The sequence below is a fragment of the Desmodus rotundus genome, chromosome 3 (genome assembly GCF_022682495.2).
Source record: "Desmodus rotundus isolate HL8 chromosome 3, HLdesRot8A.1, whole genome shotgun sequence".
NCBI lineage: Eukaryota > Metazoa > Chordata > Mammalia > Chiroptera > Phyllostomidae > Desmodus > Desmodus rotundus.
The window spans coordinates 9,073,389-9,097,047 of record NC_071389.1 but is presented as its reverse complement, the minus strand read 5'-3'; the positions used below and the strand labels follow the sequence as shown (position 1 = coordinate 9,097,047).

Below are 23,659 nucleotides of genomic sequence, written 5' to 3'. Positions count from 1 at the left end.
GTGCTGGAGAGCTCCTCGCCAGGGGCCCAGCAGCATCCCAGAAGTCAGAGCTAGAATAATTGTCTTCCGGAATTCTCTACCTCTCTCCGAACTCTCGCCCTCTCGCCCGCTAGCCCGCCTGCCCACCACAGTCCCTGGTGGCTCCTCGTAGCTGGAGGTCAGGCCGATAGTTCCTGGAAATATAACCTTTTAGATCTTTAAGGACAATTACCCAATTACCTGACTTGAGGCCCAACCCCTAGCCCTGCCTCAGGTTGCTAGCTTTCTCCTCTTGGGGCCCCCAAATGTTCCAGAGTATGTGGAGGGTGTGGGGGGGAGAATGGAATCTGGGTCCCAGGGGGAGCTGTGGGGGGGACAGCTGCACACTCTGCCCCCTGCCCTGCTGTCTCAGTCCTTCCTAAGGGACGCTGTAAACATTAGCTGTTCTAGGGGAAGGAGCCCCTCACCTCACACAGGGGTCCAGCGTTGGGGGCGGGGTTCTTCCACCCTTCCCTGACCTCCTGACCTGGATCTCATGCTGTCCCCAGATCCAGGAGCTAGGGCCCTTCTGCCCCGATCTCCCACCACCTGGATCCCCTCTTACCAAGGGCTGGAACTTTAGGGCAGGGGGGTGAGGGGGCGGCGAGGGAACAGGAAATAGAAAAGCCTGACTGCAAGGAGCTTTCAGTCTGGCCGGGGAGGCGCAGTCCTGGGGAGCCCCAGGCTGATGGGCAAGACAGAGACAGAGAACCCCCTCCACACACCCACATGCACAAGGTCCTGGGCACGGGGGGCACGGAGGCCAGGGGACAGCTCTGGCCCCCTCCCTGCCGCGGTGCTGAGGCCCCGGGCTGGAGTTATCGGCCTGGAATGCCAGGCTATGAGCTCAGCCTCCCGGGCCTGCGTGTGCTGGACTGTCAGCAGAGCCGTCTCACTGGAGAAGATTTCCAGCCCCCTCTGGGCCACAGCGAGGCCTAAATTTAGCTGGTAGACAAGGGGCTGGCCCTGAGCCCGGGGACGGTCGGGCCTTATAAAGTGCCTGCAGTCGGGGCCCGGCACGCTCCCCCAGAACCTGCTGCCCACAGCCTCTCCCATCCACCCCTGCCCGCCTGGCCAGGGCCCGGCTCCCACCCGTGGATGAGCCACAGGACCTCCTCCACCTTCAGAGCGGAGAGAAGCTTCCACTCCTCCTCTTCCTCCTCCTCGTCCTCCTCGTCCTCCTCGGCCGCCCGAGCCCTGCCCGCCCAGGACGCGCCCATGGACAAGGCGTTGAGCATGTTTTCCGAGGACTTTGGCAGCTTCATGCGGCCCCGCTCAGAGCCCCTGACCTTCCCAGGCAAGTGCTCGGGGCTCCGAGGGGATGGGAGATGCACGGGAAGGGGATACCTGCTCCCGGGCACCTCAGAAAGTGGCTGTGGTTGCCCAGCTGCCAGGAACAGGTGCTTCGTGGCTGCAGCTGCATGTGGCCACCAGGACAGATGTGGCCACAGAGACAGATGTGGTCATGAAAATAGGCAGGCTTCCAAGGAAGAGCTGTGTGACTGGGGGCCAGCTGTGGTGCCAATGGCCGGGTCTTTGCTGGAGCTCTGGGGGGTGGGGTGGTGCAGACAGTGTCACACACACACACACACACACACATACACACACACCCATGCCTGGGGAGGCCCCCTCCCCACCGTGGAAAAGGTGGGCTGCAAGGGGGTGGAGAGGCGGGCAGGGGGTTTAGGAGCAATAGCTGAAGAAGTGAGGGGCCTGGGGCGGGGCTTCCCCTTTCCCCAGGAGAAGGAACCAGAAACCTGAGTTCTGGGTGCAAACCTGCCCTGTGCTCAGCTCACGGCAGCCCTCCCCACAGCCCGTTCTGGGGGGCCGGGCAACATCAAGACCCTTGGGGATGCCTATGAGTTTGCCGTGGACGTGAGCGACTTCTCCCCTGAAGACATCATCGTCACCACATCCAACAACCACATCGAGGTGCGAGCTGAGAAGGTGAGCCTGCCCACCCTGCCCAGACCCCAGGGTCAGCATCTGCACCCTCTGCCCAGTGTCCCCACTCCCATGTCCCATCCTGGGACCCCAGACCCTAACCCCTGTCCCCTTGAGCCCCCAGAGCAAATTGGAGGCCTGGATCCTGTCACTCGTGGGCCGTGGGGTCCTCGTTTCTGCCTCTCTGAGCCCCAAGATCCTTTTTTGGGGGGTCAGGGGCAGCTGAGAGTACCACAGTGGAAGGGGGATGCGGGGAGGGATGCAGGCAGGGCCACCTGAGTGCGAGGTGAGAGGGGAGGAGAGGAGGGAGACAGTGGTTGAGTGAGGACAGCTCTTCTGGCGGGCGTGTGGGGGGGTGCTCACCTGGCAGCCAAGGAAGGAGTTCCCCCCACATGACACCCCTCAAGCCCTCTTCCTTCAGGGTCCAGAGCCCCAGCCCCAACCCTGGGACCCTGGAACTGGAGTCCCTGAGGTTCAGGACCACACATTCTGAACCCCACTCTCCCTCTACCCACGGGTCTCGGGTCACTGGGTCACTAGCGTCTCTGAGTCCCAGCTCCCAGGAGGCCTGCACCCCAGAGGAGGGTGTGGCCCAGCCTGGACAGGGATGCTTGCCCCAGTGGGCCACGGCCACAGGTGCCCATTAAAGGAGAGGGTCTGCCCGAGGCTTCCACCAGGTCCCCTGTGTCCCGGGGCACCGGATGCTTGATGCCTGGGCACCCCGTCAGGGATGCCAAGGACTGTGGACACCAGAACCAGTGGGTAGCCTGTGCCAGCCTGCCATCCCCGCCGGTGACTCAGCCACCCCAGGCTCCTCTGGACACTATGTGCTGACAGAGCCATGGGGGAAGGGCCACCAACCCAGCCGACTGTGGACATCAAATGTGTCTGGGTGTCCAAAAACGCCCGGCTCTGCCCTGTGCCGCCTTCTCCTCATTGTTCAGGAGCCCCAGATTCTGCACCAAGGCCCTCTGTCTCTGAGCCCTACCCGCTGGGAGCGCTAGGCCTCCTCTGCATGCCTTTGCACCTGTCCCCACACAGCCCTCGGCCTGTGGCCACCATCGCCCTATCCTGGCCAGCTCCTGGCCTGGCCTCCTCTGCACCTGAGAGCAGAGCCCCTCATCAGGTGGGGGCCTGGCTGGGCTGAGACCGGGGAGAAGGGACTGCGACTTGACACGGGCAGGACAAGGGTCAGGGGGCCGCCTGCCCTGACGAGTCCCTCTGCCCCAGCTGGCAGCTGACGGCACGGTCATGAACACCTTCGCTCACAAGTGCCAGCTGCCGGAGGACATGGACCCCACCTCGGTGACCTCGGCCCTGCGGGAGGACGGCAGCCTCACCATCCGGGCACGGCGACACCCGCACACAGAGCACGTCCAGCAGACCTTCCGGACAGAGATCAAAATCTGAGGGCCCCCACCTCCCCCAGCCCCCCCAAGCCCCGTCTTCTCCCCCACTGGCCCCCCAGCTGTCTCCTAACCCCTCCTGACAGCTCGCAGGACGTCTCTGCCCAGACTCCAGCCCTGACGCCCCCAAGACCCCAGGTGGGGAGCCCCACCCCCATGCTGAGACCTTCGGCTCTGCCCTTGCCCACCTGTGGCCCCAGATTCCAGATGTGGCCTCCACTTAATCCAGAGCAAAGGGATCGGGGTGGGGAGAGGGGGATCCCGGAGAACCCACCTGGGGAAAGGAGGTGAGGAGAGGCAGGATCTTTGGGCAGATAATCTGCAGGACAGACAGACAAAAGCTTTGACCTATGGGGTCTCTGCAGGGCAGGGGCGGGGAAGGGAACCTGGGACCCTCTTGGCAAGGGGGGCAGGAGAGGCAGAAGGCAGATCTCCGGGGCACAGGGGGCCAGAGGAGGCAGCGTGATGGGAACCTCCGTTCTCCCACTCCCTAAGCTCCAAACCAGCGGTCAGGCTGCCTGCCCACCTGGGGCCCCCTGCCAGCCAGCTGTGCCAGGGCAGGGCTACTGCACATAGGTGGGGTTTTTCCAATACAGCTGGTTCGTGATAAACTGTGTGAAACTCCTGCCATCTGTCACCTGCTCATGCCCCCAGGCAAGGCCAGGCTGAGAGGTGGGGCTGGTCCTTCTCCCCATATTCCCCACCACTTCCCCACCCAGCCTGGGGTCCAGGGGGGCTGCTTGCATGCAGATGGATCACCCAGCAGAGGTGGGAGGCAGAGCATGGATGGGGCTTTGGGTCTCAAGGTGGGACCAGTGTCTTGCCAACCTTCCCTGTGGCCACTCGCTCCCCGTCCTTCCCCCTATTTAATCTATGAATCTATGGGCTTGGTGTGTGTGTGCCACACAAGCATGCACACCCTGCCGTCCTTCAATCACTAAGTGTTACCCTTAGTTGAGTCCAAATTCAGAACATTCTAAAATGGGATTTCAGCCTCCATTTTTATCGGTGGGGAAATGGAGTCTCTGAGCAGCGGATCTCCCGCTTGCTCGCTGAAGGTGAAGTACGAACCCCGGGAGTCAGATGCTGCCCTCAAGCTGCGCCCCTACCCTCTGTGCACTGGGACGTCGCTCTCCTCTCTGCTTCTCTGGGCCCATGGCCCCTGTCCCCACATCCTCCTGCTGGAGATTGCCTTCAGCCCGGTTCCCTCTGGGTCCCCAGGCCAGTACAGAATCTCCAGCCAGCCTTCATTCTGGGGGGGGCCCTGAGGCCCCCTGCGCCCCCCGGCTCAATCTCTACACACAAAAGCAAGGGTAAGGGGAGGAGATGGGTCAATATTAGCAGGGGGTGGGGAGAGGGCCCTGGGGCAAGGGGTGGAGCCAGCCTCTGCTCTCTGGGCCCCGGGTCAGTGTTCTGTGGGCTGGCCTCTCACCCCTGCCACTCTGGGGTCCTTAGGGGTGTTTGGGTGGGAGGGCACGGGAGGATCCTGACATTGTACCCTGCACACATAATAAATGACAAAATCACAGACTTCTGGAGGTCACCTGCCTGAAATTCTCAAACTTGGATAAGGATAAACAGACATGCCTTCCTTGAGATTTGGGGGTGGGGGTAGCTCAAGCATAAATCAAGCAAGACCTTACAGAAATATAGGTGTCTTTTGGCTTCTTCCCTTGGCTCCCAGAACCACCTGGGCAGGACTTGGAATTATTTCCGTGAAAACTTGTAGTGCCTTCTTTTCCAACTGCCAGCCAGCACCTGACTCTACGGCCAGACACAGGGCACTATCCCAGGCACAGGGACACCAAAGGTGGGTCAGCTGCACTGAACCCCTGCCTTCCTGAAGCCTGTCTTGTATCAGATGGCCACTGAGGATCAGAGAGGCTGAGTGATTGGCCCAGGGTCACACAGTCCCTGGGGCAGAGCCAGACTGGAACCTGGTTGGGGTGTTGGCTAGTTCAGGGAGCCTGGGTGCTCTCTGGAGGGACTCCTACGCACCCCCTACCCCACCGGACGCTACTGAAATCACAGCACCAGGCCAGCTGGAGCTGCAGGCAGAGGTGGGGCGGGGGACGAGTGAGCACGGTATTTCCAGCTTCCGTGACTCACTGGTTCCGCTGTGCTATTTGCAGCCCCAGCACTCATCAGTCTGGGGTTTAGGGGAGGAGTCGGACCAGCTCCCCCCTTCCTTGACTCCCATCCATGGGGTCAGCCTCACCTTGGCCCTCAGGACCCAGCAAAGTCCCACCCTGGGCTGGGCTGGGCTGAGGGGAGCTGGGCCACTGGCAGCCCAGGCTGGGAAAGGGGTCAGCTCCCCACGTGGCCAAAGGGGTCACATACTTTCCACCCCCAGCCCCCAGGCCCCAGCAGACTGCTCCCCAGGTTTGGGGGATGAGTGTCGCACAGAGGACAGAGTGGCTGCTGGGGACTGGACGCATCCAGACCATGGGAGCCCTCCTGCCAAGGTGACCCTGTGGAAAAGGAGGGTGGGGAGGAAAAGACCCGCAGACTGTCTCTCATCAGCTCCGCCTCCAAGGCGCCTGGACTGGCAGCAACGCTTTGTCTCCTAGGGCCCCCCTCCTTCCATGCTAAATATAGGTCTGGCTGGATGCCCTGCACCGCCCCCCTCCATGAAGAGTAATTATAGCAGCCCCATTCATCGAGAGCCCAGAGCGTGCCAAGCACACTGCTCAGCCCCACAACAGTCCTGCAAGGTGGGTACCAAGGAGGACATGCAGGTTCACAGAAATCAAGTAACAAGCCCAAGGTCACCCAGCTTGGAAGGGGCATGGTTGAATCCTTGGCTGTGGCTCTAGAGAGCCCTCTGCAGGGTCAGCCCCAACCAGTAGCCTGCACTGAAACCGGAAAGGCCGGCATCCGTCCGCGCTGCCCGTCACCACCAGACCCAATACGCAGAGACAGGGGTTGAATCTCTACGGGCGCTTTAATCAGACGGCCAGCGATCTGAGAAGACGGTGGGTTTGTGCCCTAGCAGACCGTCTTACATTCCATTTTAAACCGACCCTGCTTACAAGGAGAAGGAAAGTGTAGGTAAGGGGATTGGAATTCAGGGAAGAAGTTAATCAGATAAAAGCTGCGGCATTCTTTCATTCATGTCCTGGGCGGTGGTCTTTCATCTGTGCCCTGGGCGGTGGGCGTCTCACCCTGGAGGACAGTGGCTCAGATGCCTCCTTGATGGCTCACAGTCCTCCTGGGACACAAAGGTGAACTGCGCACGGTGTCCCAGAGTCAGGGTGGGTCACGCCTTCAGTACCCAGAACAATAGCTTTTACATGCACTGATTACTAAGCTTATTAGCTATTACCTGAAACCAAAAATTTTCCAACATTTGAGCCCCCCATCAACACCACGAGGGGCCCTACCAAGGCAGCTCCACTGCACCCCCACACACATCCTGTACAGGAAAGGGGGCTAGTACTTCTTTTTTATTTTTTTAAAGATTTTATTTATTTACTTTTAGAGAGGGCAAGGGAGTGAGAAAGAGAGGGAGAGAAACATCAATGTGTGGCTGCCTCTGGAGCGCCCCCTACTGGGAACCTGGCGCACAACCCAGCACGTTGCCCTGACTGGGAATTCAGCGACCCTTTGCTTCGCAGCCTGGTGCTCTTCCACTGAGCCACACCAGCCAGAGCTGGCCTTGTACTTCTTATAGCTCTTGGAGTGGGCTTGGGCAGGAGGCAGGGGAAGTTGAAAATATGGTGCCCTGCAGAGCTAGAGACCTGGGAGAAGGTCTAGGTCAGGTGGTGTCAGAGACCCTGAGGGGTGCAGAGGACCCAGGAGGCTCCCTCATTTTTAAAGACCTAGACCAGGCTAAAAGCTCCCTCCTCTCTAGAAAGCCTTACAGAGCTACCAGCTTAGAGTTGCAGAACCTTAGGCCCATACCTTGTCTTCAACGGAAACTTCGACTCAGATGAAAAGAGCATATTGGTGGGGGGCAGACCCTGGGGCCTCAACCACTTGCTTGGCCAGCCCTGGTCCCTTGGGGAGTCAGTTCAAACTCCTTATGGGAGATCAAGGCCCGGGGATGGGGATGCCCTTGCCTAGGGTCACACAGCAAGTCAGTGGCAGAGATGGAATGGAGACCCAGACCTCCAGAACCTCAGGCCAGGGCTTCTCTGCCAGACCAACTCCCCTTGGCCCACCCTTCCCTGGCCCGGGGGGTAAGCCCCACCACCCACACTGCACCCCCCAGCTCCCTTCCCCATCCACCCACTCCCTATCTGCCTTGGATCCCAGTTCTGCAATAGCAGAATAAGGCCTTAGTCTGCCCTCTTGCTCCCAAACCCGGCATGGGAAAGGAGCTAAGTAAACGTTTGTAGGATTTTTTTTTTTTTTTTTTTTTTTAAAGCTAACAAGTCTCAGTACAGACAGAGGGTCGGTTGTAAACTCCGGAGCCACGCCACCTGGGTTCAAATCTCGGCTCTGCCGCTCCTGAACTACGGGATCTTAAGCGAGTGCCTTAATCTTTCTGTGCCGCAGCCAAATGGTGCTACTAAGATCTACCTGCTAGAGCTGTTCTGTGATGCATGTAAAGGCCCTGGCGCTCGGTTGTGACGTAGCTCACGTGTGCCGCACACCGACATGCCCAGGGCCCTGCATACAGATTTGGACCCTGACATCCCCAGCTTCACCCATACTCTCCCGGGACCCAAGGCCAAGACATGGGCTGGAGGGACGGAGAGCTGCCCTGGTACCTGGGGTCTTCTCTCCAGAAGAAGCAGGTGAGGGTAGAGCCGAAAGGTTCCCTGGGCCTCCCAGAGAGCCTGTCTGGGCCCCAGGGGTGGAGGTGGGGAGGAAGCCTCCAGAAGCCTACCTAGTTCCCTCATCCATAAACAAAGACCAGGTAGCACCCTCCCAGAGCAGCTGTGAGGGACCAGAGAGAGATGATGTTTTAGTTTAAGCTCAGTAAATGCTAAGCTTTTGTTAAAACTATTGTTTTCTGAACAAGGAAAACCAAGGTACCACCCACCCTGGCTCTGCCCCCAAACAAGAGAGGGTCCACAGGGGCTTAGTGACTGGAGCCGGCTGGAGGGGCCACCAAGGCAGGAGTCCCTGGGCAGGGGAGGGGCTGTTATTTACAGTCAGCACAGCTGGCCAGGCCCAAGCCCAGGGCCTAGACCCAGGGACAACCTTCCGGGGAAATCTGGGGGCTACTAGACTGGGTGGGGGCCCTCTGGGTGCCACCCTGAAGGGCACAAAGCAGGGCTGCTGGCCCCACATAATTCTTTTTTTTTTTTTAAAGATAGTATTCATTGAGATAGTAGGCCATTTTTTCTTTTCTTTTTTATCAATTCCAGAGAAAAGGGAAGGGAGGGAGAAAGAGAGGGAGAGAAACATCAGTCCATCGGCTTTCTTTTGCATGAGCTCTGTCCGACTGAGGACCAAAGCCGCCACCCAGGCATGTGCCCTGACCAAGAATCAACCCCACGACCTTTTGGTTTTTGGGGCGACATCCAAGCCACTGAGCTGCACCAGTCAGGGCACCTCACACAATTCTTGAGCACCTACTGCACCGGGCACTTTAAGGCACTGGGGACTGCTACCTTAAAATTAAAAAGGCCTTTCCATGTGAGAGGCAGCAGGCATTTACTTGAAATCAATAAGAGTAGCTCTTCAGGAAGCGTCCATTCAGGCAGAAACCCAAGTAACATTCCGATGAAGAAACAAAGTCAAAACAAAACAAAACAAAACAAAAAAGGAAAAGAAAAGAAACAGAGACAAGGGGTGTTTATGAGAAAGGGAAGAACCGTTACATCAATGGGAGGAAGGCATTTCTATAGGTGCAGATAACATAGTGATGCTAATTCTAAAGAATGGGCGTCATTTTCAGTCTGGTAGTAATAATATCTACTTTCTCGTTGTCTGCAAACAGTTCTTTGGGGCATAACGTTCCTCTGGACCCAGTCCCAAGGTTATTTTGCTCCATTTTAACATCCAAAGGTTCGAGGCATAAGACATGCAAGGTAGTTCCTCTGTTGGGGCAGTTCCGACTCCATTTTATTTAATTTCTTTAATTTTATTTATTTATTTTTAGAAAGACAAGAAGGGAGAGAGAAAGAGAGGGAGAGAAACATCAATAGTGCAAGAGATACATCAGTCGGTTGCCTCTCGCACACCCCAAACTGGGGACCTGGCCCGCAACTCAGGCATGTGCCCTGACTGGGAATCGTACCAGCAACCTTTTGGTTCTCAGGCCAGCACTCAGTCCACTGACCACACCAGCCACAGCCCGACTCCATTTTAAAATGACCTATTTTATTTTATTTTATACAGGACACAGTCCTGAATTAAGCATAGCTGCCAACCTAGGGACACATGCACTTAATTACACTTTCACTCACTGGTTCAATAAAGTCTATCATTTACTGATTGATTCATTCCCTCGACAGGTTTGCAGTAAGTCCATACAGTGTGGTCTGGCTGCTATAGCTCTGAGGTCAACCTACTTCCATTTCCAGCCTGGCTCTGCTACGTACTAGTTCTGTGACCTTGGGCCAGTTGCTTAACCTACCAGGCGTTCAGTTTCCTCATCTGTAAAATAGGAGGATAGCGCCTCATAGGAGTTTGGAGAAGAGACGGAGCTATTCTCCTCCACCTGTGTGCCCCATCTCAGTGAGGGTCCCACTTACCTGTTCCGTCCCCTAGACACTCCCTACACACCATCAGGCCCTAGGCTGGGTCCTTGGACAACGTTCATTCTTCCTGCATTCACTCACTCAAATGTGAACGGAGCGCCTACAGCAGAGCGTGGGGTTAGGATGCTGTGACTACAGGTGTGTAGTCATGTGGCCTGGGGTTCGGATTTGGGCTCCGCCTTCTTCTAGATGGGGACCTTGGGCAAATCATTTCATCGCTCTGTGCCTCAGTTTTCTCATTGGTAAAATGGCAATAAAAATCACACCCACCTCACAGGTCTGGGGTAAAAGGAATTGAAGTGGCATGTGATGCACATAAAAATATCAATAGTTCTTATTCTGGATGAAGGGGGTGTTGGTTAGAATGAAAATCTGGATTCTGAAAACACGGACCCACTGAGCCGCTGGCCCCAGGGCTCTGCCTCCATGCTCAGCAGCGCCTTTCCCACCCAGGGAGAGACCAGGGTGCCCTCCAGGCTGGTGATAGGGCGACACCTGCTGATGAAAAGCTAGATGTGCAGCTACAGACCTCTCCCTTTTCCTTGAGAGTCTCAAACACCCCATATCCACTGTCTTTGGGCTCTTCTAGCCCGGTGATTCTGAACGAGGAGAGGAGAGAGGAAGGGACCTATGTTGTCCAGATTATTCTGTCACCTACTCTCTAGTTCAAAACATCCCCCACCTTGCTTGAATTAAGGTGCAGCCTCCTAAGCTTCTGATCCCAGCACAAGAGCTAGAAGAAAAAATTTAAAAGATACGCCTGGTTATGTCACTCTCAGCTCACAATTTCCAGTGGTCCCCTTCTCAGAATAAAATCTAAAGACCTCATCACGTCTGTAAGGCCTCACATAACGTGGTCCCTGCCACTTCTCTGGCCTCTCTGCTGGTTTCTTGTACGTGCTTTGCTAGAGAATAAGCACCTTCATTGTCGGGGCCCATTCCAGCATCTAGCCCAGAGCCTGGCACACACTGGGTGCCAAAAAAATACTTGGTGAATAAATGAATGAATACTATAGCCAGCCTGAGTGACTCTGGTCCTTCTTTCTGGAACACTTCCCACACCTGCCTCCTTGCCTTTGTGTGATTCACTCACTGTTCAGATCTTAGCTTAGATGTCACTTCCTACAGGAAGCCCTCCCTGATTTCCTCTCCAAGAGTGAGCTGGGCACCCCCCTCCAGCCCCAACAGCATTCTGTGTGCCCTTATTCTTGCACCAATCAATAGTCACCTTTCTTGCCTTCCTCACCAGGCTGTGAGCTTGAGGACAGGGCTACATCTGTTCTTTCTGAATCCCCTCTCCCTAAAAGTTACCTTACTAGGATGGGAGGCCATTGGCCCTAGGGTTAGGAGCAAGAACTTGAGCACCAGGCTTGCCCAGGTCCTAATCCCAACTGTACCAGTCTATGGGGACTTGAGTGGGTCCCTTAACCTCTATGTTCCTCAGTTTCCTAATCTGTGAAATGGGCACAAAACCAGTGCATCCCCATACTGGCATGGGAAGGATGTTATTTCCCTGGCACAGAGCAAATGGTCCACATGTTAGCTACTAAAGTTTGTAGGAACCTGGTGAAAACAGTCATTTGAATAAATAAATGGACAATCAGCAATTTTAATCTGAGAGCCTTGAGACACTTCCTCAGATGGGCTGACTTAGCGTTTCACACAGCGCTGTGCATCCCTTCGACCTTCACACACCCTCACACACGCCAGGGGGCACACTTCGTGCTGGGGAACATGACTGCCCTATGGAGCAGGGCCCCCCTTTTTCTGTATTTCTAGGGGGCAGCACGAGCCTGGTACAAAATAGATGCTTAGTGTGTACTATCTCTTATTTCATTTATTCAAATATGACACTCTATTCCCTTTGGCAGACTTTCACCCCCGCTTGAGAAGCCGGTTCCCTTTATTGGCTCCAGTTGCCAGGTCCCACCTAAGTTCTTGGATTTCCCCATTCTGTGTCTCGTGCCCTTTGGTGACCTACACACTATATGTGAACCATGATGACAGCAGCCAACGGGCTGCCCCTGCCTGTCGTGCTGACCCCACTCTGGTCTGCTCCGCCCCACGGCCCTGGGTGAGGATGATTCACAGAGCTTGGCTCCTTCTTACCTTTCAGATCATACTTTATTTATTTTTTTAAAGATTATTTATTTATTTTTTATTTTTAGAGAGAGGGGAAGGGAGGGAAAAAGAGATGGAGAGAAACATCAATGTGTGGTTGCCTCTTGCACTCCCTCTGCTGGGGACCTGGCCTACAACCCAGGCATGTGCCCTGAGTGGGAATTGAACCAGCGACCCTTTAGTTCACGCAGGCCAGCACTCAATCCACTGAGCCACACCAGCCAGGGCCAATCATACTTTAATTGCTACTCACTCAGAGAGGCCTTTCCCAACCACGGTATCAGAAAAGCTCTTTGCCCCAATCCCTTTCCATGTCTCAGTTTCGACACAGAGCTTATTGTCTCTGTTCAAAATCGTCTTTATTTATTTGGTTGTTTAACCTTCTTCCCGCCTCTCCCCCCACTCCAAGGATATACGCTCCAAGAAAGTTGCGCTGTTTTTCCCTGGCATTTTGCAGATCCTGGCAAATAGGCCGTGGGCGCTGGGTAGGGCAGCCCCTGGACACTTGGGCCTGAGGTGCCAGCCCCCTTGCCCCACGGTCAGGCTCTTCCAGTTAATCTGCCTGCCCGCAGACACAGGAGGAGAAAGCTTTGAGTGAGTCCATGACTGTCTCCCAAGCTGAAGACCTTGTGGGCACCATCTTCGAGGGACTCCCCTTGGCTTTAGGAGGCTCCTAGGACCTCAGTGGGCTGACTGGGGAGAAAGCCGAGGTCACAGTCCCTCTGCGGGGTGGCAGGGTGCCCCTGGCATGGGCAAGGTGCTCCCCACCCAAGGGGACCTCCTGAATCAGAAGGGACTGGCTGTACCCACAGAACAAGATTTAAGTCTTCATTGGAGGGGTGACGGGTCCTAGGTTGGGACTGAGGGCTTGGGGCGGCACCGGAGGAGCTGCCAGAGAGAGCGGTTTCCCACGGGCACATTCAATAATGAAAGTTAGGTGAGCTGTGGGGATGGCCTTTAGATGGTGGGCTGGCTTCCCCCCTAGAAGGAAAGGAAAAGACCGAAGGTTCATGTTAGCACAACAATCGACGTGGTTCTATTGTTAATTCACTTGTTCATTCATTCCACAAAGTTTTACCCGTGTGTGGGTTGACACACACAGATGGAAACAGCGGGCAGGGGTGGGGGACAGTGGGCAAAGAGCGTGGACTTTAGTATCAGAGGGACCTGGCTTTCAATCCTGCTTCCCTCTGATCGGCCATCTGCCCCACAGGAGCACAGAGACCCCTGGCTCAGAGCTCCTCGTCCTCGCCATGCACACGGAGGGCCCTGGCACAGTGGGTCTGCAGCACTTCCGACAAGCTCCAGGGAGATGCCAGCGCTGCTGGTCCAGGCACTGCACTGCAAGCAGCGAGGTCCTCAAACAAGAGGAAAGCCCCAGCCCCCTTTAACAGATTAGAAGACCAAGGCACGGCTTGAGCAGATACGAGGGTCCTCAGGGAGCATCATGCTGCTCTCCCCCCCTCCGCACGTGACACCAGAACCTCAGAGAACACCATCAGTGCCCAGTTCCCTCTGCCCTGGGGGTCCCTGCTCTGTCCTCCCCACCCAGCTCAGAGCCTAGTCCTGGGAGAAGAGCCAATCGGTCCATTTATCAATGAAGCACGTGCCCAAGCGGGTCTCTCTGAATCTAAAGCTGGTGCTCTTAAAAAAGTAACTTTTTGAGTTCCCCCAATGATAAACACATCCATTCCCTTAACTACGTGCTCTTCACCACACCACAGGCTCGGGAGGAAGCTTATGTTCTGTTAGGTTGCTTAATACAAGAAATAAAAGTGAAGCCCTCCCCTGGCTTGAGAATCCCGGCAGCCCCCAGGGAGGGTAGCTGCCCTCGGCCCTGGCCTCCCAGCAGGTCCTTCTTCAGGGCAGAGGCATCCTTGGCCCTCTCTTACCTGAACCCGTGTCCAGATCTGTCTCAAGCCCCATGACTTGGGGGCTGGCACTCTGGTCCCTGAGGTCTTCTGATGAGGCCACGGCCGCTGCCACCACACCTGGTTTAGCTTGGTGGAGTGTCTGCAGGAGGAGCAGTTTTCGGCAGCCTGTTCCAGACTGTGCAGTTCCCCAACCAAGGGCCAGAACTTTTGTCTTTACAGGGTTGGGATCCTGACTGCCTTCCTCCCGGGAGCCCCAGGAACTGGCCTGGGGCAGTTAGGGGGTTACTTCGATCCACAAGGTTCTGTCTACAAGACTGTTGTTGGGTCTTCGGGAGGCAGGCCATCCACCACGCAGACACCATTTCTTCCAACTTCAGCGGTTTCCTGACCCGGCACAGGCCTCGGAACCTTCTCCTCCAGGCCTCAGCTTCCCAAACCTCAGTCATCATCTGGCTGTGCCACCGTTTTGTTTTGTTACATTTTTTTTCCTACCTAAGCCTTTCTGGAGTACTAGTTATGTAACGCGTCCTTTGTCGGGGCCCTAAACAACAAACATTTGTGTCTCATCGTTCTGGATGTCGGGAAGTCCCGGATCAAGGCATCTGCAGATTTGTTTTTTGGTGAAGACCTGCTTGCTGGTTCGGAGGTAGCTGTCTTTTTTGCTGGGACAAGGAACCTCTCTGGGGTCTCTTTTATAAGGGTTCCCCCCTCATGACCTAATCACCCTCAAAGACCCCCCCCACCACCAACCTGCTGATACCATCACACTGAGGGTCAGGTTTCAAAATGTGCATTTGGGGAGGGCGCAGTGTGTAGCAGCCTTTAAGTCAAACCAACTGCTTTTACTGGAAAAGAAAAACATTTTAAAAAGAAAATTGATATTCATTAAATGGAAACAATATTACTACTGTGAAGAAGTAACTATGTACGGTAGAAGAATGACCCCCAAAGATATCCACACCTAATCCCCAGAAAGGGACTTTGCAGGGGAGATTGAGGGTGTTCGGACGCTGACACCAATTCCCAGGTGTTTTTTTGCTACTCAGCCAAGCAATTAACTCAGTTCAGACACCACCCACCTGGAGATAGTACCTGGACATAGTGTCAGATCCCACAGGTTAAGATAAGAACTCAGAGCCCTGGCTGGTGTGGCTCAATGGTTAGCACACTGGTCTGCTAACCACAAGGTGGCGGGTTTGATTCCTAGTCAGGGCTCATGCCTGGGTTGCGGGCCAAGTCCTCGGTTGGAGGTGTGTGAGAGGCAACTGTTTCTTTCTCACACAGTGATGTTTCTCTCTGTCTTTGTCCCTTTCCCTCTCTCTAGAAGTAAATAAACAAAATCTTTTTAAAAATTAAAAAAAAAGGTAAGAACTCTGTCCTACAAGACTGCTACCCCCACCGCACAGATGCCGATGGAAAGTCCTGTTGTCATCGAACTTCTATAGACTAGAGGTTCCCACAACCCCCTCCTTGGGTTCGATTAATTTGCTCGAGCAGTTCTCAGAACTCCGAGAAATATTTTACTCATTAGATCACCAGTGTATTACGAAAGGGGAAGACTGAGTGAAGAAAACCAGATGAAGTCAGGGTAGCTAAACTGACTGAAAATGGAGCCTGTAGAGTGAAGTTCACAAAACTGGTTTAGACCGCATGGGCCAAGCATGAGGAACAGATTTCATTTTACATCCTGAGGACTTACACTTTTGAACTTTTCAGCTGTGCATCAATGCCTGGAAATATACATAAATCCTATAGATAACCCTCCGGAGAAACCAAGAAAGAATGTTCTCCTGTCCACACCACCAGATGTCCATGCCAACATAAGAAACATCCAAACCTGTAGAGAATTTTTATAAAAGTTTATCGGAGCCAAACGGACAACATATGCTGGGGAGCGCAATCTCAAATGCTCCTGCGAATTACAGTTTTGCATCTTCATACATGCACATGAAAGGGATTGTAAGGAAGGTTACGGGAAGGTGGGAGAGGGCGAGGTGGGGCTTGGATTACAGGATAGTTAACAAGATTGTGGGCTCTCTTAATGGTGTTTAGGGTTCATTTCAAAGGTGTGTTAACCTGGATGTACAGAAAGTTTACAGCAGGATAAACCTTTTACTAAAAAAGTTACAGGCCTGGGGCATGACTACACACAGTAGTCCTGTTAGTGACCTGCCCTCTTAGGAAGTTAAGATCAGATCACCCTGTGAGGTTACTTTCCGTAGATCTCTTTTTCATCCACATCCATCATCCAGACCACAGGCATCGGGAAGATTACCGTCTCAGACCCATCCAGAGCTGATTCTTCTCAAGAGTGTACTTTTTACTACATGAACTCTCAGTTTTTCTCTCTTCTTTGGAACACTCTGGGTATTGCCTAGTTGTGTTTCCTATTTGCAAATCCCTTTGAATAAGTCTTTGTTACTTATTTCTAGCCAAAGCCTCCTGCTTCGGTCTGACAAAGGACACAACTCAGAACCAGCCAGACGGAAGAGATGCACAGGGCAAGGTACGCTGGAGGGCATGAGGAGCTCCCACACTCTCTGAGTGTGCCGCTCTCCCCAAACCTCCACGTAGTCACCAGCCTGGATACTCACAGAATGCCATTCTTCTGGGTTTTCACGAAGGCTTCGTTACAGACGCCTGGCTGATTAACTTATTGGCATTGGTCATTGACTTCAATCTCCAGCTCTTGATTTTGGCCCAGTGAGACCCTCCCATGTCAGACTTCCTACCAACAAATAATAAGTTCGCGTTGCTTTAAATCTTGACATCATGGTAATGTGTTGCCACAGCAACAGAAAATTGATACAGATATGTCTCTCTCATAGGTTTAAGTCACCTCTACACAGACTGTGTGCTTGATTCCTGGGGCATTTTGGAATCAGACTTTCCTTACAGATCTGGAGACAAACGAGGGGTGGTGAGCGGTCTCTGCGCGCAATCAGCACCTCCTTATAAAATAACTTTCTAAGGTGAGGTCATTTACATGCTCTCCCGGGAAAGCAGGATCAGCCTCAGTTGGTGGAGGAGGGGCTGCTTTCCTCGCTCCAACACTAGGGGCAAGAGCGTTGTTAAAACTAAGGATCATGGAAAATACACAGGATCAGAAGTGAAGCAAGAAGAAAGCCCACGAACTGTGAGAAAGCAGAGGTCGGTGGCCAGAAGGCGCTGAGAGCTGGAAAAAGGCCACAGCGGGACTGTTCTAGTCTGCAGACATTTTTTCCCCCTTAGGCATCATCATTCACACCCAGGCTAATCCTGGAAAGGCCCTAAGCAGGGACGGAGATAATGGGTGGCTCACGAGACAGGATAACGTAATCCGGGATCCGGGATCTGCCGTTTGGGAACCACAGCTAAATTCACACCTTGGCTCCACCGCTTGTGAAATGCGTGACAGGGGCGATTCATTTGCCCTCTCCGAGCCTGTGTTCTTCCTTCTCCGAGAGGGGGAGACTGATACCGTTTGAAGGTTGGTGAGAACACTTAATAACACAGTGCCTGGCACACAGTAAGCGCTGAACCCGTAGAAGCTGTTACTGTCATAGCGGGGATAGAAAACCGAGGAAAGATTACAATGGAAACAGTTCTGCCAGGCCCGGTGAGCGCCGGCCTGCGAACCGGGAGGTGGCAGGTTTGATTCCCGTCAGGGCACACGCCTAGGAAGCGGGCCAGGTCCCGGGAGTGTGTGAGAGAGGCAACCTGGTTCTCTCGCACGTGTTTCTCTCCCTCCCTTCCTCCTTTCCTTCCCCTCTCTCTAGAAATAAAAATTAAAAAAAAAAATGATTGCAGAAGTTACTGTAGAACTTCTGGGTAGCTAGGCGCATGCGCCTGTCCGCGATCCTCGCCCAGCGCGGGCGCTGCGCGTGCGGCGGAAGTTGCAGCCGGGAAACCGGCGAGGTCGGTTCCGCCCGACTCTGACATGGCGGCGCCCTTTGTCTGCTCTGAAGTGCCGTCCCCGGCCTCCTCGCGGCCGTGATGCACCTCTTTCAGCGGCGGGGTCCGGGACATGGCAGGTGAGGGTCAGCAGGCGCCCGGGGCCGGGAGACTCCTGGGATCCGGGCGGAGGCGGCGGAGGATGGGGCGCGGCGATAAGCCAGGACGGTTGTGTGGGGGAGGGGAGGGAAATGGAATGGGAAGGGAACCCAGACTAAGGGGACCCCGCGGGGCAGGAGGGTGAGGGGCAGCTGGGCGGGGTGCGCCGCTCGGGGACCGGGAGGGACGTGGTTGGGAAGTGGTTGGGCGAACCGGCAGCCCTGGCACGGGAGCGGCGAGGGAGCGCGAGTCGCCTCACGGGCCGGGTGACACCCCAGCTGGTAACATCTCCGCCCCCGCCGCCCGGCTGTCACCGCCCCTTGACCCCGCGCGCCTCAGCGGGTGGGCGTTCTGTGGCCGCGCCGCGAGGGGTCAGGGTGCAGGGGCAGCTCACACGCGCTGGGAGCGGCAGAGGGCACAGGCCTGCCAGGGCTTAGGGGGCTCGGGCAGAGTAGGAGGCCGCCACTGCCCCGGTGTGCAGTCCCCTCCCTCCCTCCATTCATTCATTGCACAGACGGTGATTCAGCACCCGCTGGGGTCTGAGGCTAGGGCGGGTGATCCGACTCTGGGGCGGTGGTGAAAAGTCAGCCGCCTCCGGGCTTGCTCACTCAGTCCTTAAGCACGTTGGGTCTTCCTCTCGGAGCCGAGAGTTAGGACTAAGGGAGCAGGCTGTGGTCTGGTCCTGGGGTGGGGGGACGGGGGGTGGCTTTTAAATCTAGTCCTGGAGTTTAGATTTTAGGTTAACGGGAAGTCATTTAAGATTTGCGGATTAGCAAGATCGCTCTGGCTAGGTGAAAGATGTATGAAAGGGGGTGACCCTGGAGGCCAGTTGGGAGAATTTGCTAGAATAGTTCAGGTGAGAAATGAGGGTGGCCCCAGCAGACCAAAGATGATGTAATTTAACATTTACTGAGCGCTCACTCTGTGCCTGGCTCTGTGCTCAGTGCTCTCCATTTGCCTGTGTTTGATGGATGAATGAAAAGGCAGCTCTTAAGGAAGCAGATACTCTGAGTTCTCATCACATTTTCCACTTGGGTGTCTTTGATTCAGGTAATGAGTGGGAGGAGGAGAGCCAAGCTGGAGTTTACCCAGACAAACTGTCAGAAAAGAGTAGTCTGGGCTACTTGGAAATCTGAGGTATGTCTGTAATACTCGAGGTTGAAACAAACCAGCAGGTCAGTCTGTCCTTCTCCAGGCTCAGCATGAGTCAAACCATCCTTTCAAGACAGATTTTTCTTTAAAGTTATACAAATGACAAAATCTTAGTTTAGGGGGAATTATTGATATTACTATGGTTTTACCAACGAAGACCAGACTGAGTTAATCACTGGGCCATGCTCACACCTTTTTTAATTATTACAATGTTAACAATCCCAGAATATAGTGGCTGAAACAAAATAGAAACCTATTCCTTGCCCCTTATTGTTCTGGAAGTAAGCAGTCCAGGGCTGGTAGAACAGTTGAGTCTGCTTTGTGAAGTGATCCAGGAGCAGGGTACCACTGATCATGTGGCTCTCCTTGCTCAAACCTCAGCTTCCGCCTCATGGTCTAAGCTGGCTGCTTCAGCCCCTGCCATCGTGTATGCATTCCACTTGGCAGAAAGGGAAAGATGGAGTGGGGAGCACACGCTCATCCGTTTTACGGTTCTAATGTTTAAAGTTACATAGTTTTGTACAGCATGTCCCCAAACATTAGCATCTGGTGTACAGACAAAGAATGAATCGTGACTACTCCAATACTGGAGGGAAAGCTGGCTGAGAGAACCTGCTTGGTCCCCTGTGTGACTGGATTGCTAACTTTGGGGCTTGGGCCCAGCCTGAGGTCAAGTCCACTGCGTTGGTGAAAGAGGGCTGGGCATGCTTCCCAGGCCTCCATCTCTCCAAGGCAGGCTGGTCTGGCTCGGGCAGGTTTATGTTGCTTGTGCCCGGGGAGTGCAGGCTTGTTTACACATTCACCATGCTCTGTGTTCAGCGTGTCAGACGCTGCTAGGGATGTGGGCCCGAGTAAACTCTTGGCCATGTGGATAGTCACAGTACGCTGTAGGAAACAGTACAGGGAGCTGTTTCAAACGGGGTGGTGCAGGGAAGGGTGACGGGCGGAGGGCTCTCCTGAGGTGGTGAGATTTGCCAGGCACACCCTGTCTCGGGTGCTGACTGTACAGGTGCCCTCAGAGGCAACAAGGACTCCGGCGTTGAGTGTGGATCCCTGCTTCACTGCTTAGTGGTGCTGTGTCCTAAGATCCAGTTCCTGCATTGCTGTGCCTCAGTTTCCTCATCCGTGAAACGGGGATAACAGTCTCTACCTCGCAGAACTGTTTTGAGAATTCACAAGGTCATGTGCAAGTGTTCGTCACCTCCCGCTGCAAGGTGCTGGGTGGTTCAAAGCCAGAGGTGCCAGTTAGGATTGCAGTCGAAGAAGGCCTAAACCCTAAGCCAGGCTGCCGCCCCCACCCCGCCTCAGGGCAGGGATTGTCCACATTGTAGGAGGACCACTCTGTGCCCTCCCTGTCTCCCTCAGGGGTTCCACCAAGCTTTCTAATTAAAGTTGTCAATCTGTGGATGCTCAGAGACCATACTCTGAAAAGTCTGGTGAGGGGTCCTTTGGAAGAGAAGGGCTCCCTTCCAAACTCAAAGGCTTCTAGGGAGCCTTCTCTGAGCCTTCCCCAGCCACCAGCATGGTGGAGTTTGGGGGCCCCTCCTCTGTAACTTCTTAGTGCCCTCATCATAACCACAGGTTTCCTGGTCTGTCTCCCTGTAGACCCCCAGCATCTTGCGTGCAGGGACGGGGTCTGCTTTCTCCTGGCATTCCCACTGGGTAGCTCACTTCCTGGCACATAGCTGGTTTGCAGTAGACGTCGGATGCCTGGAAGATCAGCCTTGACTGACTGAAGAGGACCTGGCAGTCCAGGCGGAGAGAACTCCAGTGTGATGGGAGGTGGGCATGCTGCCGATGGGAGAGAGAGGAGGGCCTGGCGGTTTCCTTGGTGTCTGGCTGTGATACGGGATGTGGACGTGGAGAACTGTGACCAAAACTAGGAGAGTCTAGGTCAGAAGATCGTTTCTCCGTCTTTCTGTCTTTTTTCCAGTAGAGCAGGGTCTCTCAACCTTGACACAGTGGACATTTGGGACTGGGCAAGTTGGGAGTGCTGTCCTGTGCACTTTGAGATGTTTAGTAGCCCTCCCTGGCCAGTAGTACACATAGATGCCAGTAGTAGCCACCTAACTCCAGCTGTGACAACCAAAAATGTCTCCAGACAGATGCAAACATCTGGGGCAGAATCACCCCCAGCTAAGAACTGCAGTCTAGGGCACTGGTTAGAAGCAAGAACTAAGACATACCTGGGCTCTTCCTCTTCCTTATGCTTACTAGATGCATGCCTTTGGGCTGAGCACTGGAACTCTTTAAGCCTCAGCTTCCTCCATTGTAAAAGGGGGTATTTGTGACCTCACCCATTGCTGTATGGGGTGGAATCATTGGTGAGGTCATGCATGGGGCGTGCTCAGCTGAGCCCCTGACTCCATAGTTGGTAACTCTAGCGTTACTATATGTTTGTGAGGAGAAGAGGACCCTGAAGCGGGTCAGGAACGGAAGTGTGGAGATTTGAGGAAGAAAGAAAGGTGTTTGATACAGGGACACATGACCAGCTGGCTGGCCCTCTGCTGGAGTTTCCCGAAGGATGGTGCCTGTGTGGGTGCATGGAGGCTCTCAGATGTGGGGTCTGGCAGGGTGGCACGTTGTTGGGGATGGACCCCAGAACAGGGAGGGAGCCCCAACCTCAGAGAAAGTGAAAAACTCCAACTGCATTATGTGCACAAAGCATATTGTCCCGAGACCATAATGTACTTCTTTTGCTGGCCACGACTTTAAAGTGGTTGAATAACACAGGCCAAAGGGTAAGCCTTTCAGCACTGAGTGGCTGCAGCCTTTGCTACAGATGTGTGTGGAGTGCCAGCGTAGGTACCTGTCACTCTCTAAGGTCTTCCCCGGTGTCAATAGCTCAACAGTCCAGGGGCCAATCAAGGTCAACCTCAAACCACCAAGACATACAGAAACCCAGGGCTTGGGCTCCGGGATTCAAACCTGCTTGTTGGGAAATTGGAGGGAGATAAGCCTTGAGCTTCAAAGGAAGGAAGCACAGGGCACGGCTGGAACTGAGAGTTGTGCGCTCCTGTCTGAAGAGCAGAAGTTCAGAGGGGGCAGCTCCACACAGTGGGGACCAGCTCAGAAAACAGGCTCGGTGGGTTCACTGTGATCAAAACCATGTTCAACTTCTGGGCTTTCAGACATTTTAAAGGTCTGGCAGCAGAACCTGGTCTCCCCACCCCACCCTCAGCACTTCCTATGCTGGAACTGTTCATCTAAGCAGTTCCTTTCCTGTCCTGAGTGGACGGCTCCACTGCCCAGTGGGGAGCTGCATCCCCCCAGTCCGGACGCCAGGTTGGGTGAGCACTTCTCATTCCAGTAGTCTCAGGGCTGGCTGGGCCCCTGCTGGGGACTTTCCGGGGTTACCGTAGTTCAGTCAGCTGCCCAAGTTCACACTTCAGAACATTGTTTAAAGTCAGAAAGAACATTGTTAAAATTTGTTAAAAAATTTTGTTACACATTGAGTCGATACAAAATATACAGTATAAAGAAGGAGATTACAAGTAACAGGCATGGACCCCCCACTCAGTTTACAAAAAAGGAATGTTACCACTTCGGGAAGAGTGCCCCTCCCTGATCCTGGCCCCCCCCCCCCCCCCCCCCCGGCACCCCACCCCCACCCCCAGGTAATCCCTGAATTTTGCTTTTGTAATTCTCTTGCCTTTCTTTATAGTTGTACCACGTTTGTATTGCTCAACAATGTATTGTTGAACTTTGCAGGGTTTTGAACTTTATGTAATCGTGTTGTTTTCAGTGTCTTCAAATTTTTGCTTAACTCTTGTTCTTGAGATTAATCCATGGTACGGATAGCTGTATTGCATTTTTTTTGTAAAGATTTTATTTATTTATTTTTAGAGAGAGAGGACGGGAGGAAGGAAGAGAGGGGAGAAACATCAATCAGTTGCCTCTGGCTTGCCCCTAACTGGGGATCTGGCCCACAACCCAGGCATGTGCCCTGACTGGGAATCAAACCCCGTGAGGCCGGCACTCAGTCCGCTGAGCCACACCAGCCAGGGCTGTATTTCATTTTCATGGATGAATTTATGGACTGTTTCTGTTGCTGATGGACATTTGGTTTGTTCCCAACATTTTGCCAAGACAGACGGTGCTGCTGTGCGCACCTGTGGGACGCACATGTGCAGCCTGTCCAGGGCGCGCCCCGGGTGTGGGGCTGAATGACAGGGTGTGTGCGTTTTCATTTTGACCAAATAATACTAAATTGCTTCCTAAGTGGTTTCCCTACTTTACATTTCAACTGATGATTTTGCTTGCGTCGCGCCCTCCCAACAACGGTGTCATCAGACTCCACAGGTAGGTTGCCGCAGGAGCTATTGCAGTTACTGCATTTGCCGTGTATAACTCGTACTTTGTTGCCCAGATTTTTGAGGGGAAAATAAGGGTGTGAATCATACATGGGTGGTGCCTGAAATACCTTGTATCTGTTCTTGTGTTTTGTAATTATTTG

General features: G+C 54.2%; 3 protein-coding genes across 5 annotated transcripts in view; 2 read left to right on the top strand and 1 right to left on the bottom strand.

Annotated features, from left to right (window-relative positions):
- The first annotated feature begins 1,017 nt into the window (after positions 1 to 1,017).
- On the top strand, positions 1,018 to 4,898 carry HSPB7 (heat shock protein family B (small) member 7). The gene is made up of 3 exons (XM_024554869.4): positions 1,018 to 1,315; positions 1,832 to 1,965; positions 3,193 to 4,898. The coding sequence occupies exons 1-3, from the start codon at positions 1,117 to 1,119 to the stop codon at positions 3,370 to 3,372; spliced, it is 513 nt and encodes a 170-aa protein (XP_024410637.2). The 5' UTR covers positions 1,018 to 1,116; the 3' UTR covers positions 3,373 to 4,898.
- A 7,800-nt stretch (positions 4,899 to 12,698) lies between these two features.
- SRARP (steroid receptor associated and regulated protein) lies at positions 12,699 to 18,027 on the bottom strand. The gene is given in 4 exon segments (XM_024554079.2): positions 12,699 to 13,126; positions 14,038 to 14,158; positions 16,916 to 16,919; positions 17,816 to 18,027. Coding segments are annotated over 4 exon segments (765 nt in total).
- ZBTB17 (zinc finger and BTB domain containing 17) overlaps positions 17,900 to 23,659 on the top strand; it is a 24,021-nt gene continuing 18,261 nt past the window's right edge. For 2 of the 3 annotated variants that reach the window (XM_053921097.2, XM_053921095.2), the window contains exon 1: positions 17,900 to 18,032. In XM_053921097.2, the coding sequence (XP_053777072.1) occupies positions 18,026 to 18,032 (7 nt within the window). In that variant the 5' untranslated portion in view covers positions 17,900 to 18,025. Of the gene's footprint in view, positions 18,033 to 19,101; positions 19,189 to 23,659 lie in introns of all 3 variants that reach the window. The other variant, XM_053921096.2, reaches the window with a different exon arrangement.

Bases quoted from the DNA above. Each gene is read 5' to 3' on its own strand.
- HSPB7 (XM_024554869.4), top strand. From the start codon at position 1,117: ATGAGCCACAGGACCTCCTCCACCTTCAGAGCGGAGAGAAGCTTCCAC. The intron at 1,316-1,831 runs GCAAGTGCTCGG...CCCTCCCCACAG, and splicing joins AGAGCCCCTGACCTTCCCAG to CCCGTTCTGGGGGGCCGGGC. The intron at 1,966-3,192 runs GTGAGCCTGCCC...CCTCTGCCCCAG, and splicing joins TCGAGGTGCGAGCTGAGAAG to CTGGCAGCTGACGGCACGGT.